Here is a 19,335-nt window from a genome sequence, read left to right as displayed (position 1 = left end):
CAAACCGTAGAAAACATTATACGCACACACCTAGACAAAAAGCAAAATCAACCACCAACTAAAGTAAATACAGCTCACGAATCAAAAAACCACGAAACCATATACTGCTGTATACCATATATTCCTGACATCAGCAAACAAATAACCAACATTTGGCAAAAATTAGTAACAAAATATGACATTCCAGTTAATACCAAATTTATTCAAAAACCAAGTACTATGTAAAAACTACACTGACAAACACAACACCAACATTATTTATAAAATACAATGTGATAACTGCCACGACTTCTATATTGGAGAAACAAGTAGGAAAATGGAAACCAGATTCAAAGAACATAAAAAGTCACCTTCACACGTTTTCGAACACTGCAAGTCAAATAAACACAACATAACCATAGAAACACACTCAAATACTAAATAAAGAAACAAACATAAACAAACGCAAAATTAAAGAAGCCTTACTTATACAACAACTTAAACCCAAAATAAACCAATATAAAGGAACGCCTTTATACCTATATTAATATAATAAAATAAATAAAATTATATATTCAAACATCTAATACCGCCCTCTACATTTCGACACACAGTTACACAACCCCTTTCAAACATGTGGTCAGCTTCCGGTCAGTTACCTCTTTCTTTGTGAACCTGACGATGACCGAAGAAGGTCGAAACGTTGTTCGCTCTTCTATGTAAAATATTTTCTCAACCCAAACGAGCCGTTTTTGCATATAAATTTCTCAACAAGTGGGTTTCTCGACATCACTGATTCATATTAAAACAGGTTAATGACAATAATAAAAATGTAAAATACACACACACACACAAAACCGTGTTAATAGTGTTTCCTATTTATGAACATGCTTATAAACTTCGTATTAGAGTATCCTGTTGAGAACCAATATTAGAACTTAGGAAGAAAGTGTGAGGTGTCATATTTGATCAACATTTAACTTATGTATTGTTTGTGTGACATTGAAAATTTATGTAACTCATAACATGAGTAATGTTTCACAAGGGGTAATGAAGTATTAGCTACTTGCTCTATACTTATTGATGGTAATAAGAATTGTTTAATGACATGATTCTTGTAGGTTAAAATCAAGTTGTTCAATGATTTAAAACTTAAGGTAAATTAAAATATACCTATATACATACTGGGGTATTCTAGCTATATACAAATATACTTGTAACATTCTTCATGTAGTAATTACTGATTATTATACTGACATTTCCTATTTACCACATATAAACAAAACTGTCACTAAGTATTTACATTAAGATTTTGTGGTAATGTTGTGGCAAGCAGATATTAGACACTGTCTCACCTAATAGTGTAAGTAGTAACTTAAAATAATGTTTGAGGACAACAAGGGACTAATTGGTTCATCTCAGCTGTCCCACCCTCTAAGCCAAACTAAAACTATTAAATAAATTAATTAAAAAAATTAAACCCAGTCTTTATCAGTCATATAAACTCACTCATACTGCCTCCAGAAGCATCCGAAGGCATCCCATTCCATAGGCCAACCACTCTATCTGAAAAATAAAATTGTCTTAGTTTAAGATGGCTTCTAACTTTCCTAAAATCTATATTTGTGTTCTATAGTTCTGTACTTCCTGTTCTTAAATATGAAAAATGATGATGCAATCTTTAACATTTCAATCCGATCCTCTCTAACTCTTCTATTTTTGGGATAAAACAATTTAAAGGATCGTAATCTCTACTCATATGACAATTCTCCATCCCAGGTACCATTTCAGTAATCCTCCTCTGAACCCTTTTCAACAACTCAATGTCTTTCCCTGATGTAAGAAGCTCAAGATTGAACATTATTCTAAATTTGGCCTATCCAGTTACTTATACACTGAAATTATAATCTTTTTAGCCTTGTATTCAGTATTTCTGTAGATACAACATAAAATTATATTTGTCCTACCACTAGCAACAGTATGCTGTTTGGATGGCTTCAGAGACTGATCAACCACTACACCAAGACCATTTTCTTAGATGACACTGTTTAGGTTATTCCCATTCAAATTATACTTATAATTCAAATTAAGATAACTTGCATGTATTTTGTTGTATCTGTCATTATTATAACTCATCTGCCACATATTTACCCAACTCACTAAATAGTGTAGTTCCTTTTGTAAAGCAACAACAACCTTTTTATAGCCAGGAAAACCCAAGACTTTAACACAGTCAGCAAATTTAAATAATTTATTGGCCATTCATTGATCTGTATCATTAACATAAACCAAAAGAGCAATGGTCCTAAGACTGAACCCTGAGGTACACCACTTGCAATATTAACTCAGTTTGACTGAACTGCATTTATAACAATCATCTGCTTTCTTCTATTCAACCATTCTTCTATATACTCAGTTAATTAACTTATCCTTCACACTTACAGATATAAGTTTCTTTAAAAGCCTTTTATGTCAAATACTTTCTGGAAATCCAGATATACAATATCTATACTCTTATCCTTATCAACCTATGCGGTAAGATTTTCAAAAGATTTGTAAGGCAAGATTTTTTCCCCAGTGAAACTGTGTTAATTATCTGATAGAATTCTAAACTTTGTTAAATGACTTTGCAAAGTATCTTTTATGAGATTTTACAAAATGTATCTCACAGCTGATGTAAGGCTAATAGGCTTATAATTACTGGGACAACTTCTATTACCTTGAAGATAGGAGTGACATTGGCTAATTTCCAGTCTGTTGGTACTTGTCAACTATTCAAGGACTTACACAAAATTGTAACATATCCAATCCTTGACCTCCTTTGTAACCCTCAGGAAAATATTATCTGGCCCACGGGCTGTATCATTCTTTAAACTTCCAATTGTCTTGTTAAACTTTGTATTCATCTATCAGTTGCCCAAGATGAGGAATAATGCTAAAGACTTCATTACTAAAACTTAAGAAAACAGAATTTTTAACCCAGCCATTTCAAAATTATTAGATGCAAGCTTTCCTTTGTCCTCTCATAAGGGTCCTCTCCCCATCCTAACATATTGTTTACCCTCTCATGTACTTTAAAAATTCCTTAATGTAGATTTTTATGTTTTCAGCCAATTTTTTCAAACATCCTTTTGGATGCCCTAATTTCCATTTTAACCAATTTTCTTGATCTTCTATAATCTTATAAATATTCCATGTTACCAGTTAATTTAAGTTTCTTTAATTTGTGATGCTTTTCTTTTATCTCTTATACCCTTTGTAAGCCAACCTAGTTTTTTAATTGCAACTAACCTTTTCTTTCTCTAAGGAATATATATTTGTTTTAAGTATTGAGAACATTTTCTTTCCAAATTTTCCACACTTGCTCAGTGTTTCCAAATAACTAAGCTACCCAATTCACAACAGATAATTTTTGTTGTATTCCTTTTTTTAAAATTTGGAATCAAAATATCATTACTCCTGATCTCCATATACAGTGAAATATCTAACATAATACAACAATGATCACTTGTATCTAGATGTTCTGCAATTTCTTCCATCTCAACCATTTTTGTATTAGAAGTTAACAATAAATCTAAAATAAGATTATTTCTAGTAGATTTCTTGACCAATTGGTGAATAAATCCATCTCAAAATTTTCTAGAAATCTTTCTCCCTCATGGTTTGACTCTGGCATTTACAAATCAATATGTCTGAAATTAAAATCACCCATAATTATGATTTAATTAACAGCTGAAATCTTAATATCATTATAGTTTCTCAGTAGTTTCATCTGATGATCTGTAACAAATTCCTATTAAAAGTCTTTTCTCTTTATATTGACTAACAGAAACCCAAATGAATTTAATCTCCTTGCTATTATCTTTAATATTCTCAACTTCAACAGAATTAAACTCGAGTTTATGTAGAAATTATATCTTAATGTTTCACCTGCAATAAAGATTAGTGATACATGCAGTTAATTTAAGGGAAGGCTTGATAAATATTTGAATGATATAAGGACTAGCTTTCAGTGTTTTATTTTAGAGATAAGTATAGTTGATGGGATGGTCTAGATAAACCAATAGGTTTTTTATTGTCCTTGAATAATACGTGTATGAATTTCAGGATGTAAATTAACCAGCATCTGATTAGGCCATATATTTATTATGAAGCATTGTTTCATTGCTTATATGCAGCCAACTGTTAGTAAATAATCATTATCCTTATTACCAATACACATGCCTAGCCTTCTGTTAATAATAACTTGACAAAGTTTTCTACTGACACTTCTTACAGTCATCTTGGCCAAGTTTTGTGATAATGTATAATGTCACGTGCTTGTACAAGGTGTTTATTGCTGATTGGCTTGTGACGTTGTGTTATGTTAATAATTGCAAACATGGCTTAGATTTTTGCTAATTTAAGGTATATAAATACTTATTTGTCAAGTTAAATAAAAAGTTACCATTTTTGTTACTATTGCTTTCTAGACAAATCCATGGAGTTGGCAGTCTAATTGTGCTTTGTTGAATTTGCTGCTCAGCATGTGAATGTCATTTGTTCTATGTTGTCTGTTTGGTTGTCTTGTGTGACTTGTCTTCATGTGTTCATAAGCAGTGTTTTGGATCACACAGTAATATAAATATACTTAAATTATTAACTAATTAGGAAAATAGTAATCAGACTTACACGATTGTATGTATAGGATGCTAATGATATCAGTAAAAATCATCATTACTACATGATAAAAAGCTAAGAATTATTAAAATAAGACATTGCAACATGCAGTGGATAATTTCAGTAAAAGTTTTTTTAAATTATAATTGTTATTGTGTTCAGCCTTAGGCTCCTAATTTTAAGAAGGAAATTGATTTGTTTTTAGAGAATGGCTACTGGGGTATGAAGGCAGATTAAAATGATCTCCTTTTGAGAAAAGAAGGATTAAAAGGGGTTTACTTAAAGTAAATATTCTGATTATATTAAGAAGGATAAAAATGGGTTTACTTAAAGTGAATATTGTGATTATATTAAGAAGGATAAAAATGGGTTTACTTAAAGTGAATATTGTGATTATATTAAGAAGGATAAAAATGGGTTTACTTAAAGTAAATATTCTGATTATATTAAGAAGGATTAAAGGGGGTTTACTTAAAGTCAATATTCTGATTATATTGTTTGTCATAATAATATTCAAACTAAATATTCAAGTATTGGACATCTGGGTTTTTTTCTTGTAGTTGTGGCAGTATTCACTGACAACTTGTTTTTGCTTGTATACAATATAATTTGAGGAACATTATACTAATTGATTAATCACATGTAATCAATTAATGGGCTATAATTTAGCCAAGTATTCCACTGTAGTAAAAGTAGATATAATACATAAACTTAGTTATAACTTGAGCATTGTTTTGTTGCTTAGGTGTTTCATATATATTTTACTCATCTTAGATTGAATAATATCATTACATTGTGGAGTAGTTTTATGTAGGAGGAAACTGTCAGTTCAGGATGTTTTTCTTTCACGTTTTGTGACAACAACACAAAACAAGGTATATTTATTAGTAATTCTTTATTTGCTTATTCTTCTGTACACCATTTCATTTGAAAAGTGTCTAGTTGTATGAGATTACAGTCGTAAAGGACTGTACACCATACATTTTGTACTTGGATAGATATGCTCTAGGTGAGAAAACAATAACAAAAGAAGACTATACTTAATGGCAGCTTTGAACATAACACTGTAATACATCACCTACCAGCCCCTTCATAACTGGAGACTTACTGCTGCTGTATTGTTCAGTATCACTGTGAGATACATTTTGTTTACAGTGACTGCCTCCACTGAATATTGTTTAGTATTAATGTACATAACTATGGTGATGTTGTAATATGTTTAACAAACAAGAGCTACATGTCTATGATTTGCAGAACAGGAAGCAAGATATTATTTGTGTTATCCTATTAACAACAGTGATTCTTACATGAATCTCATATCTGCATATGTATACACATATTTGCTAATTCTACAGATCAGTAGTCTCTTGTAATTTTGTAGATTTGCTTCCTTGAGTATTTGCTTAGTATACTTACATCTCTAGCATGCTAAAATTTTTAAACTGAATAGGTAAAACTTTGTCATTCTACATTGTAGAGTAGTATAGATAAATATTAGTGTGTGTTCTCAGTCTGTCTGTAACTGTTTAACAGTTTATCACTTTTACAATTTATATGATTTATTTTTTCCCAAAGTACATTTTTCAAACAACTGTCTAAAATTTACTTCTATTAGTCACATGTATTTTGCTGTATTTCACAGGCTTTTTTAGAAAATAAATTATTTTATGATATTTTGACATTCACTATTTAAAATAAACATTCATAAAATGAATATTATGGTATATACTGTCTGTGATTTGTCAGTTCAAATTACCAAGTTCTTTAGTTGTAAAGCTCAAATGAAGCATCCAATCATTTGCTTGTTCATCTAAGAATGAAGATCCCATTTAATCTTATATAAAGTTGCTGTTTTTAACTGCTTGACATGTGGTTATTTAATTCCAAAAACAATAATAATGTCATCTAATAGGGAACTTGCCACGAATGCATATTATGGAGTGTGAAATGAAACACCAGGAGTATTTAGGTTGTGGTAATGATGTATAATACAGTGCACTGCAGCAATTAACTTCAAAATTGAGTGTGTTTTTGCATTCACAAAGTTAACTTGGGTATGGTGCCTAACTGTTACATTTTAATTTCTGTAAATCAGTTGCTACTATGTGTAAATTATCAGCACAAACTGTTGTTACTTGACATGCAAATATTACTTTTATTTGTTGTCTCACAAGCATGCTCTGAGTAAACTGTTTTATTTTTACTATTATGCTTTCACCATCATATCCACCACTTTTTAACTAAGTGCATTTTATGACTATCCAAAAAAAGAGAACAAAACATAGTAAAAATGTGTTTAACTATCATTAATAGTTTTCTAGAATGGTTAAGGAACCATTAAATAGTGAAATCAAGTAAATTTAAAAATTGACTGTAACAGCACTGTTTATATTCTTTTTCTTACATTTTGCACATAACTGTATGCATACTTAAACATCACCTTACATTGAACTGCTACTTTCATATGTATTTGCTTTATAATGTTACTGCTAGCACTAATGCTTTCTTGTATTATTTAATCTCTTTCTGTTCTTCTAAACAGTTGTTTGCCTGAAGTAATGAAGTTTTGTCTATCTTTTTTCTTGTGTGTCAAAATTTCTTTTTTACATTATTAAATTACACCAACCAAGTTAATAGAAGTAATGATCCCAAACTATCTAGAAGCATTAGGCTCATGAAGTGTCAAATACTTGTTTGGATGTAAATGTTATTTTTGGGTAATATAAATGAGTAATTACTTTTATCCACACATTTTTGAGTTAAGGCTTTCTAGTGTACATCTTAGATCAATTAAATTCTGTATATTTACCAGTTTATAATTACCTGTGTACAGTTATTCTTTCATTTGAAAGTGTCCACATACTTAACTGAAACAGTTTGTATGTTTCAAGTTTATACTGGCAATGAGAGGTATTACTGAAAGGTGTTAGTTATTAAAAAACATTATTAATTTTAGATCTCTCTGTAGTTTCTGCTTCACATATCTCATGTTTTCAGAAAATAAATCATGCTAAGATATCTTAATATTCAGACTTTAACGTTTAGGTCACATCAAAATAAAATTTTGGTTGATAGATATTGTCACTCACATTTTTATGGAATTGACTTTTTTTCTAACTCCGATAATCTGTAATTATATTTGAAACCAATTACAACTCTGTCCAGAAGTTATTGTTGCTGTATCACATTGGGTTTGTTTTCCTTTCAGAAAACAATTTGTTCAGATGGTGAGATAGAAGAAAACATGAGTGTAAATGTCATTACTAGCTTATGAGTGGTGGGGGTAAATTAAGTCAAATGCTTTACCTTGTATTCAGGAGTTGGCTTTTGAAGGGTACAAGTTTTGATGTCAAGTGTGTTAAATCAAATAGTTTGTTCTCCCTCTTGTCTTCCTAGTTCTTTTAAATTCTGAAATATGCCTCAGTTACATTAAATTTTCTGCAACTAGATTAAGTATTGGAAACATACCTCTTAAGTCAGTGGTAGGGAAAAAAATGCACTCTTTGTATCCTAATTCAAGCACTTTAAACCATGTTTTTAGGATAAAAAGTATCTTTAGTGTCCCTAATTCAAGCAACTAAAAGAATGATTACAAAACAAATGTTCTGTGTATATATGTATATATATATAAATAAGCTTTCACACTATTGATTGTATTAATTGTTAATAGGTGATTGAATTAACATGTAAACAATAATGAATTAAATATGACATTATGATGATTTGTCCAGGTTGACAGGTAATGGTAATGCAATATATATATGTATATTAATTTTTCAACTATTAATCTAATGTGTTTGAACTTGCTTCATTTTAATAAACATCTTTATCACTTTTCAGTTTATAATTTTCTCTGTTATAAGCTTTCAATGTATCAGATTTTAAATTCATACTGTTGGGGTGTAATAGGTAATTCTGAAGCCAATAGGTAATTGTTGTGCTTATCATTTTAGTGTGAAAATATCCATGGATTGCACATTTTTTCAGTTGCCCTACTTTTTTTTTTTTTTCAGTTTGGGTGCATTTTATTATAAGCAGTTTTACCATGTACTTTCCAAAAAAAACTTTGAAAATTATTTTGTTGTATGTACATTAGTATTAGTCTGTTTAAAGTATTGCACATAATGGTGCACCTAGTAGTAAGTGTCATTGTAATGTGTATGCATGAATGAGTTGAGGGTTGTCTATCGTGACATGTTTAAGCACCAACTAGACAAGTCTCAATTTTCCAATTCTAACATTTCTCTTTACATTGGTGTAAAATGTTGGATGTGTATAGCATGTAGGTATGAACTTTACTGTTTTTTGTCAACTTGGGGATTAAACATAAAGTGTGGCAGCACTGCTTTGTCTAATGAGAAATGGATTTTATTCCATATCCTTGCATGTGTATAATTAAAATAATAGCTAGTTTATGGAATACTATCATGTCAGTAGTTATAAATTTCAAGAAGAGATTTCAAACATTTGTGAAACTAACACGTTTGTAACATATCTAAATGACTTAGTTTTCCTGTGTATTATCTGGAAGTCAGAAACTTCATTTTTTATAGCCTAGTTTGTTTTATCTAAAATATTTACTACAGTTGGAAGTATTGTTTTTCAGAGATGTTTTATTCTTACTATATGTACATGTTTTTAGAAACCTGTTTGAAAACCCCTGTAGTTAGTTTAAATTTAAATAAAAAGACTGGGACCTTCATTCTTGGAGATAGGCAACAAACAGTTTGTTTTTTACAGTTATTTACAAAAGATGGCAAGCATGTGATCAATAATAACAGCTGCTTCGTTGTGATAAAACTGCATCAATACAAGCCACACAGGTACTTTTAAAATTAGACCATGGAAAACTACAGCAGCCTCTGTGAAGCAGGTAAATATTCAAGCAATATGATATGGAGACTGGAGAGCCCTAATTGTCAAGATAGTCCAATAAATGAGGTAAAAAATACTTTAAGAAATTACCAGTACTCTATCTTACAACTGACAGAATATTTCAACAACAAGCACTGTCTAATATAAATACATATGACCATAAATTACCATGTGTAAAAGGAGCTTCGTTATCTTAGGTAATATTGAGAAAGGTCAGATTAAGTAAACCTTTTTCCACCATTTAGTACTAACTATTAAATCTTATTCTTGACTAAACAACTAAATGAACATCTTTAGAATGGAATGAAGTAAACGATTATGTAACAGTAAATGTAAAAAATAAGAAACAAAAGCTTCTAAGTGGAGATATTTACATTTCTTTTTTGTTTTCTTAGGAAATTAACATTTTTTAAATAATACTTTTATTTGTTGCTTTATTTGTATGTGGATCTTTATGATACTTGTAACTACAACAAAATAAAGAGAAAGAAAAGGATTAATAAGAAAAAAGTAAATGATTGGATACTTTAGTACAAGTATTAGAAGAAAGGATGAATGTTAATTCATAATACATTCTCTATCTTAAGATATACATAAGTAATGAGTTAATTATGATTCAGTGATGTTATTTTGATCAGAGGCTACAGTATTTAATGAATTCAGACAGCAGTACTTTATCAAGTAAAGTAACATAATTCAGTAGGTTATGAAAAATAATAGGGTAGCTAATAGCAGACCAGACTGTAGAAGAAGCTTGATATAAAACTGTAATTATCATTCATGCAGTTATGACAAGCAAATTAGAAAATCTGTATACATATTTTGTGGGACATAGTATGGCAGGAAGTAATTAACACAGGTCCTCTGATCAATACAATAGTTACTGAAACCTGAAATTATAAATTGAATATGCTTTAGAAATATTTATGAGTGATTAAAAGTAAAAATAAAAGTTAGAGTAAATATAATAAAACAAATCATGGCACATGCACAGGATGAAAAAAACCTAATTATAAACTCGTTAATAAAAATTAAAGTTTCAAGATAGAAATATTTAAAAACAGGCTAGATGCTGAACCAGACATTAAAACCTAATAATAATAACAAATAACACTAAAAGTTCAGTGCAACAGTAACATCAATTGTATAATTAGCGAAACATTATACAATATAAAATCTTGAAATAATACATTGAACAGAAATGGAAAACATCAGCAAGGGAAGAGAAGATAGTAAAGTGTAATGACAAGGTCCAGAATTGTATCATTGTTAAATAGCCAATGAAAATATCATTATATCAAGCAACACACATCTCACTTTTACAATGCAATAAATATTTAGATATTAAAAATTAGAAATGCTGGTGATGTAGTATGTATAACAGGTGCTGTGACAGTAACAAGACATTAACTTACATTAGAACTAACACTAACAAAACTGTTATGACAATGAACTAGAGTAACAGAAAAATAATCTACAGTGATATAATCATTTGAGACAGGTTTCATGACAATATATGATAAAAATTATAAAAAAAAAGATCTCTACAATTTGAACCATTTAATATATATTAAAACAAACTAGTTTTTACTATTAATAAAAACAAAGATGTGATATTGTAATAATAGACAAATATTTAAATTATGTGAGAAACAACAATACACTGTAAACTAATTTTCCTGTTGAACAATACATCTTATAATAACAATAAAACATACTACATTATATACAGTTAATCTTATTTTCCATTTTTAAAATCGATTTATAGTAAACGTGGGAACATAGGTATTCTGTATTCGGCTACTCTATATGGGAGTGCATTTCTCACTTTGTTCCTCAGTATTTTTACTATAAATCTTTATTGTTTAAAGTATTTACTCTAAAGATTAGGAACAACATTAATAACTTAGTAAAACAAAGCAAACAAACTGGTTTTTGCATATGGTGACCTTGGTTCTTGCTCAGTGATATATTAAAATTGAACATGTAAGAATCTAGATTCTTGCCCTTGAGGTACACAACATACAAATATTATCAGTGTGTTTATCTAGTTTCAAACAATGCTAGAGATAATATCACTCTCTCAGTGATTTGATATCTAAAGTTGTAAACAATACTGAAGATAATGCCACTCTCTTATTCATTTGGTTATTTACAGTGTTAAACAGTAGTGAAGATAATACCACTATGTTATTGGTTTGGTTACCTACAGTATTAAACAGTACTGAAAATAATGCCACTCTCTTAGTGATTTGGTTATCAACAGTGTTAAACAACACTGAAGGTAATGCCATTCTCTTATTGATTTGGCTATCTACAGTGTTAAGCAATACTGAAGGTAATGCCATTCTCTTATTGATTTGGCTATCTACGGTGTTAAGCAATACTAAACATAATGCCACTTTCTTATTGATTTGGTTACCTACAGTGTTAAACAATACTAAAGGTAATGCCACTTTCTTATTGATTTGGTTACCTACAGTGCTCAACCATAATGAAGGTAATGCCATGCTCTTAGTGATTTCGTTATATAGTAATAATGCCACTCTTTTATCTATTTAATTACATACAGCATTAAACAATACTGAAGATAATGCCACTCTTATCAATTTGATTATTCACAAAGTTAAAGAATACTATAGCACTGTCTTATTGATTCACTTATCTACAGCGTTAAGCGATACTAGAGATAATGCCACTCTCATATTGGTTTGGTTACCTACAGTGTTAACCAGTACTGGATATAATGCTGCTCTTTTGATGGAGCATTACTTAGCACCACATTTCTTGCACCTGCCCTTTTAAAACACTGAATTGAACCTTGAGGGTGATGTTAAGGCTTAATGTAAACAATAAGTCTGTTGTCTCAAGGCATTAAAAAGAAGGTTTGTGCTCACAAACACACACACACAAATAGGGAAGCTATAATAATTCACAAGTGAGTTTATGAATAGTAGGTGGTAGGTCTAAATAGAATTCTGTATTTACACATGTCTAATTTGAGGATACCAAGATATTTGAACATAGTTCCATATGGGAAATATATCTTTTGACTCATCTCAAAAACAAAACAAAATGATACTTCACCTGCTGTTTGCTGTGACAAAGTAAGTATACCAACAAATTGGAAAATTAAATATGTTGTTTACAGTTGACATAATCTAGCCACTAACATAGAAGTAATTGATATAAAAACTGACATTATGCTTAGTAAGGCAGTCACCTAAATGAAGCATAATATAATGTTGCAGTAGAGCTAAACACTTAACTAAAGTTGGTATTGGAAATAATAATACATCAATAAATTATCTATTCAACAAAAAATTCTGTAAATAATGTACAACCATTAAACAATAAATGTTTGACTGATGCACAAATGTAACATATTATATGAAATGCAAAAGCATAATAATTAAACAGTGATATCAAAACCACCCATGTGGATTGTGAAGTACCTTTCTCACACAGTATCACTAAACAATGCAACAGCAGATGGTCTAATTAAGGCAGGTAACACATAGGTCTTTATCAAGGCACATTCCAGTAGTAAACAACTTATACTGGTTTAACAAATAATAAGAAACTCGTGAAACACTTTATGTTGTTAGTTTGCTTTATGACATTGTTCCTGACAAAATTAGTTGTTCCGTACTTCAATTTTGGCCTTTTTTCATGCCTTGATTTGGACAACTGAGACCTGCCATATTTCATTACATATCACTTTGATTCTATGCAAGGGCTGGGCAGTTATTGTTTTATTCGTGAAACAATTTTTCTTTGTTGATATAACTGGTAAAAGTATCTCCCAATTTCCTTGCTTTGCGAGTTTCAAAGTCCTGAGCAAGTAACATTATAAAACAATAATTTATCAGATTCTGGAAGCCTAGACTTACATTCACAACTAGTTGTTAATTCCTACCAATATTCAAAATGGCATAGGGATTGAACAGCTAATCAAAAATCGGTAACATAAAGAGTTGGTTTTTTATATAATAGTTTGGGCACTTGTGAATAAACAAGTTTGTAGTTTAGTGTAGAAGTTCTGAATCATGTTAACTGCAACATTTCTCTTGTTTTAATTTTTAAAATAATTACTTCAACTAAAAAAAAAAAGATGAAAAATATTTAAATTATCTAATTTTAATACCATCTCCCACAGAAATGTTGAATTATTGTTTATAGGAATACAAAAAATATTTTCAAGCAAAGGATTCTGACAATTTTAAATATTATTGCATAATCAGGAAAATGAAAATGGTTACATATACACACACACACACACACACACATATATATATATATAGGTATGTTATTTTCATGGATAATGCTTTATGGAATAAATATTTGTCTGTTTAAAACTTAGATTAAATTTTATGGCAGATGAAAATAAATTTTTTTCTGTGAGTTTAAATGTATTGAATTTTGCCATTTTAACTAAATCTGACTTAATTCATAGCTAAGTATGATCATCATGTAAGTATAACTAGTTATCACTGTTGACTTTTATTATTATAATTAGGTATGAATATATCTAGTATCTCTTGATTCATGTAAGTGTAATTAGTTATTACTTCATACTTTTATTACTGTAATTGGGTATGAATATATTATCTCATAAATGCAACCAAATATGACAGTTCGTTCTCATAAGGGTAACCAGATATCACTGTGAGCTCTTTAGCATACATTTAACTTTAAACAGCTGTGATTGTTGACTTTTTTAGCTATAACAAAGGATGCACAACAATTACTGTAATCAATTATGAATGTATACTTTTGTGGATGTTATTACATAACTATTGAATCTTGAGTTACAAAGATTTGTGGCCAAAGTGTGGATGATTGTAATTTTGTTTGGTGTCTGTGAATTTAAGTTAATAAAAATAAGTGTGAATACTGAGTTTAAGTCAGCGCTGTGACTATTTAAATTGGTACGTTTTTGTGCTATTAACTGTGGGTCTTTGTAAAACACCATAATATTAATTAGGTGTTTTGCCACTTATACCTTGCTGGTTTTGTATTTGTAAGAAGGTAGTGTGATTTCAGACTTGCCATTTCATTTGACTGACTAGATATATGACTGTTGATGTTTAGAAAGTAAAATCAAGTGAAGCTGAAGCCAAATTTGAGGAAATATTTGTTTGTTGAAAAATAATGTTTAAAAGCAGTTTAAAACAATCTGAATACTCTGAATAGCTGGGTATGTGCTATCAAAATTATATGTGCTGAAGAAGGAAGTTGTGGTTTAAAATTATTGAAACTTTTACAGTGTGTAAAAAAAGTAATGCTATAAATGCTAAGTGCAATCACACTAAAGCCTTAAAAGATGAGCATTACCCACTGTGTAAAGACATATTTATGCAATTCAAGAACTATAATTAAATGTTAAACAATTGAAACAGCATTGGTTATAAAGTGATGGAAACTAAAGTTGATGTTGAAGCCATACAACAATGGAAGACACAGTAGGGAACATTTGGATGACATTTTTAAAAAGTATGGTCTTATGGAAGTTTAAATACTTACAAACTTTAAGTCTTACCACTAAAATTTATTATAATAGCAATATAATGAAAAAAAATTAATTATTTCTTTAAACTAATACCAGTTAACAGGTATTAACTAGTGAATAGTCCTAACATTTGATATTGTACTGGTAAATCTAAAATATTATCCATAATATTATTACTATATTTTTATTTTAGTATTAAAAAATATGTTAAAGTTTTATATTTTCTAGTGATTTTGATACCAGATTTTCCAACTTAAGAATCTTGAAGCTGTTTAGTCACTTACTGTATCATGGTTATACAATACATATGTATGGGCACAAAAAATGTTATGCAATTGTGTATTTACCCATATACTCCTCAGTTTGGAAAAATTACAAGTTGCATTATGATTATAGAGAAATCATGATATCTACCGCATCTGTTCTCTTAAGTATACAACAAAACAGCCTGTAATTACTATAGTTTTAAAATACAAGTGGGTGGTTGGTTCAGTTCCAATGTTTTGGTTCTTGTAAAAATCTTTTCTGATAGTTTGAAGTGTACTTTCATTAATAATTTAAAAGTGTAAGATTATTGTGGTCAAGACTGCTGCTATTTTATCTTATAAATTGGGCCTGTTTTAAGTTTGATTTCAGTCAGTTTATGAATAGTGTATTTTTTATTTGTGGATGTTTAAGACTGAGGAAAGAAAAAAATGCAATTGATGAAATCTTGCAAATATCAGGAATGAATGTCTACACTTTACTTAGGATAGGTGTATATAGCTAAACTGAGAAAATATTAGGACGGTTATTAACTGACTATGGAATCTCAGATATATTACACCTCAGAGCATGGATAAATACCCATTATGGACTTGATGACAAAAAGCTGGAACATTTTGGGAAGTACTGTAGTGCAATATATATTCCTAACGATATTTTGTTGAAACCTTTCCTTCTCTAAAACTGATACAGATGTCGATAGTACTGTGAAGACAAGCTAGATTAAAGAAACTATTTGAGTAAAATAATCCTGAAGGGCTTCAAAATGAAGACAGAAGGAATAAATTATCATCTGAAATTAAAACCACTTTGTGCAGAGTTGCCACTATATGAGCTTACAGCACAAGAGGCTAAACTGCTAATCATTGAGACAGGATGATTTCTAAGTCTCCATGCTGCAGGTGCTAGCAGTCGATGACATCAGACTTTGTTGTGGTGCGTGGAGGGGGCCGTCGAGGAAATGGACCTGCATGAAACAGAAAACAACAAAACATTCCACTCGATTTAAAACACTTGAAGACCACTAACATTTTATGGATATGTGAAATAAATAACTTATATGAAAAATTAGGAATATTAAAATCACAGAAAAATTTTAGTAAAATATTGTATGATCATTTTAAGGTGTGTAGTAACTTAGATGAAATTTTAGTTTTTACACTGGATTGAAATTGTAAATGGCCAATTTAGCCCAGTAGGATCATAATGCTTTTAGTTCTTAGAGTTAACAGAGCACTCTAACCTACTGTTCCATGCTTTTTTTTTTTTGGTTTATAAGCACAGTAATTAGCTTCATTTTAAATCAGATGTAATGATTTGATCACATTACAGGTAATTGATACCCAACTAGAATAATTGGAAAGTAAACCAATTGAAATCATAATTACATGAAATAAGGGAATAGATTGTTATTGAAGGTTCAAACTATAGTTTCTGGTTAGAAGTTAGTACTTCATCAGCTGAGCTATTTAATAATGAACCTCAAATCAAACCCCTAGTCACTCCAGGACTTTCCCCATAATAAGACTTGCCCTCAGTCCTTGAGCACGCACACACACACACACAAAGTCATGTGCATACTCTAGCAGTTCTTAGCCATTTGGAACTCCAACTGTATATAATAAAATATGAATTTATTTCTGCTCTTTTGAAAAAATTATAATGGAAATGTAAGAATCCATAAAAATGGTAGATGAACCAAGAAATTCCACATAAAAGGACTGAAATATGTACTACTTGAGCTATAAGGGAGCCAGTGTAAAGTTAGTTTGTTACAGTAAAACAAATTATGTAACCAACCCACAAACTGACGTGTTTACAGTGTTTCTGCTTTGACGAGAAGTTGTCCATCTTTTTGAGATATACATGTAGTAAAGAAATCTCCAACCCCACAAGATCTAAACCATTTGGAAATTCAAGTGAAACTAGTTGATATTTATGTGTATATGTTTGAAATTTTGCTTTTTGTTTACATGTATGCAAGTAAAATGATTTTTAGGTAAAAAAACAATAAACTAATTTTTTTAGATCAACTTATGAATAATATATTAAAATGTATGTGCTTTAGCTATTATAACATGCTTGCATGGACAGCAGAAAACAGTCTAGGTAGTGTCATTTCTATGTATCACTCTCACAAAGTGACTTTCAACTGAATAAAAAGTAGTAAAAAGAAACATTGAAAATGTATCTTAAGTGACAAAAATATGGTTGAACGTTGTCTATTACATAAAATTACTAGCTTAAATGATGCACAAACAGAATTTTCTTAGGATATATAGGTAGTCATCTTATTTAAAAGAAAGTGGTATGTAGTTATAAAAAAATATAATTCATGATAAATCCATTAATAAAAAAATATCTTAAAGCTGAACTTTCATGATTTAGTTGCAAAAACGTTCAGTATTTTTAATATATACTCAAGATTAATAAGAGTAGAAATTACTTTTTGTTATCTAATAATTACCATGCTATATCTGAGTGTAGAAAACAAACAAGTAAAACTATGATACAGTGGACAAACTACAAAGTGGAAATATAGAAAATGTACCAAAATAAAAATGGGTATTTGTTGAAATTACCCAGTGGTGGGGATGCAGTGTACATTGCCTATGAGATTGAATCTCTGCTGAAGAGTTTCACATGTGGATAAAAAAAGTGTGTGTGTATATACATAACCTGACACAAAACTTTATTTACCCTGCAATCATTAGTGTGAAGGCATTTGCTAGTAAATAAAAAAACATATAACTTAATGATTTCAACTAATTATAATGTAACTGTAACTGCAAAAAAAATAAAAAAATAAATTTCTTTATGCACATTGTAGTTGGAAAAAATGGTTTAAGTTCTTTAATATGTCAAACTCTTCAGTAACGTAACTATTTGAATCTGTTGTGAAAACAATAAATAGTAATTAGATTAGAAAAATGCAAGAAAAAAATAATAACTAAAGTGTGTATATACAGCGTGTTTGGAAAGCCACTTTGCACTTATATATTTATTAACAGACATTTTTCAATATAGAATACAGGAGGTAAATATGAATGACAATTATAAACAATGTTGAAAGTGACCCCCGTTGGCATCAATACAGGCCTGGATTCTTCTTATTTTGTTTCTAAACACCACTATCAGTTGCTGGCTTGAAATAGACTGAATAAAACATGATTACAAAACTGCACAGTGACTTTCCGAACACTCTGTAAATATGCAGTCACAGAGATAATGATTTTGAAAGAACACAAAAGTACAGGAAGAATACAACACTTTTGGTTGATTACAACCAGATAATTTTTTTGCTAATTGTGTACTTTGCAACATATCACATTTTTTAAATTAGTATTTAGTGTTATGTACTGGTAGTATTGAACAACCAGGGCTGGATTAAGGACCTGTGAGGCCTGGAGCTGAAAACTTCTAGTGGACCTATTCGCACTAGTTCATTATGCAACAAGCAAGTAACATTATGATAATTTTTATTCTTTGTGAAGTGCACAACTCACAGTCTCACAGATGATCTTTTCTGGACTTCATGCAGGCAAACCTGTCAATGACAGAAGAAACATTACATGATTTCAGTTTACCACTTTTAGTACATAAAAATGAAAATACGTTAAGTATGTTTGACTCATATGTGATTGCAATTCAGTTTTGGCCCATTTGAGGGTAAGGAATGACCATTCTCCTCTAAAGTTGCTTAACATCAAATATAAGTATATTTGTAAAACAACTGACACGTTCAAGAAAACATTCAATTGAGCATAGACCATTACAAATTTATGCATTTGTACTTCTAAACTTTCATTGATGTTTGGGAATGAAATCTTTGAAAGCAAAGAGGAGAAATGAATGAATTCATCACAGCATTTTGGCTCTAGGTGTCTTGGATAAACTTCAAGTAGCTGAAGTATGTGTGCATAACTTATCTGAAGTGAACAAGGTCAAACTGGATAGAACCCAAACCTCTAATGCATGAGATTCTGTGCAGTTTCTCTCTCTTTTACAGTATTTGTCAACTATAGGCAGGAATATCTTTACTTTGA

At 30.0% G+C, this 19,335-nt stretch overlaps 1 protein-coding gene across 4 annotated transcripts in view; it reads right to left on the bottom strand.

Annotated features, from left to right (window-relative positions):
• LOC143255389 (cell adhesion molecule Dscam1-like) overlaps positions 1 to 19,335 on the bottom strand; it is a 201,551-nt gene that overhangs the window by 10,467 nt on the left and 171,749 nt on the right. The window contains exon 36 of one of the 4 annotated variants that reach the window (XR_013030583.1): positions 16,130 to 16,256. The exons of 2 other annotated variants lie outside the window; for them this stretch is intronic. Coding sequence is in view for 1 of the 2 variants with exons in the window: in XM_076510967.1 (XP_076367082.1) it covers positions 16,195 to 16,256 (62 nt within the window). In the remaining variant the exon portion in view is untranslated. Of the gene's footprint in view, positions 1 to 5,542; positions 16,257 to 19,335 lie in introns of those variants that run through there. One more of the 4 variants, XM_076510967.1, reaches the window with a different exon arrangement.

Source organism: Tachypleus tridentatus, chromosome 7 (genome assembly GCF_004210375.1).
Source record: "Tachypleus tridentatus isolate NWPU-2018 chromosome 7, ASM421037v1, whole genome shotgun sequence".
NCBI lineage: Eukaryota > Metazoa > Arthropoda > Merostomata > Xiphosura > Limulidae > Tachypleus > Tachypleus tridentatus.
The sequence above is the reverse complement of the archived record's forward strand: the minus strand, read 5'-3'. Positions and strand labels throughout refer to the sequence as shown.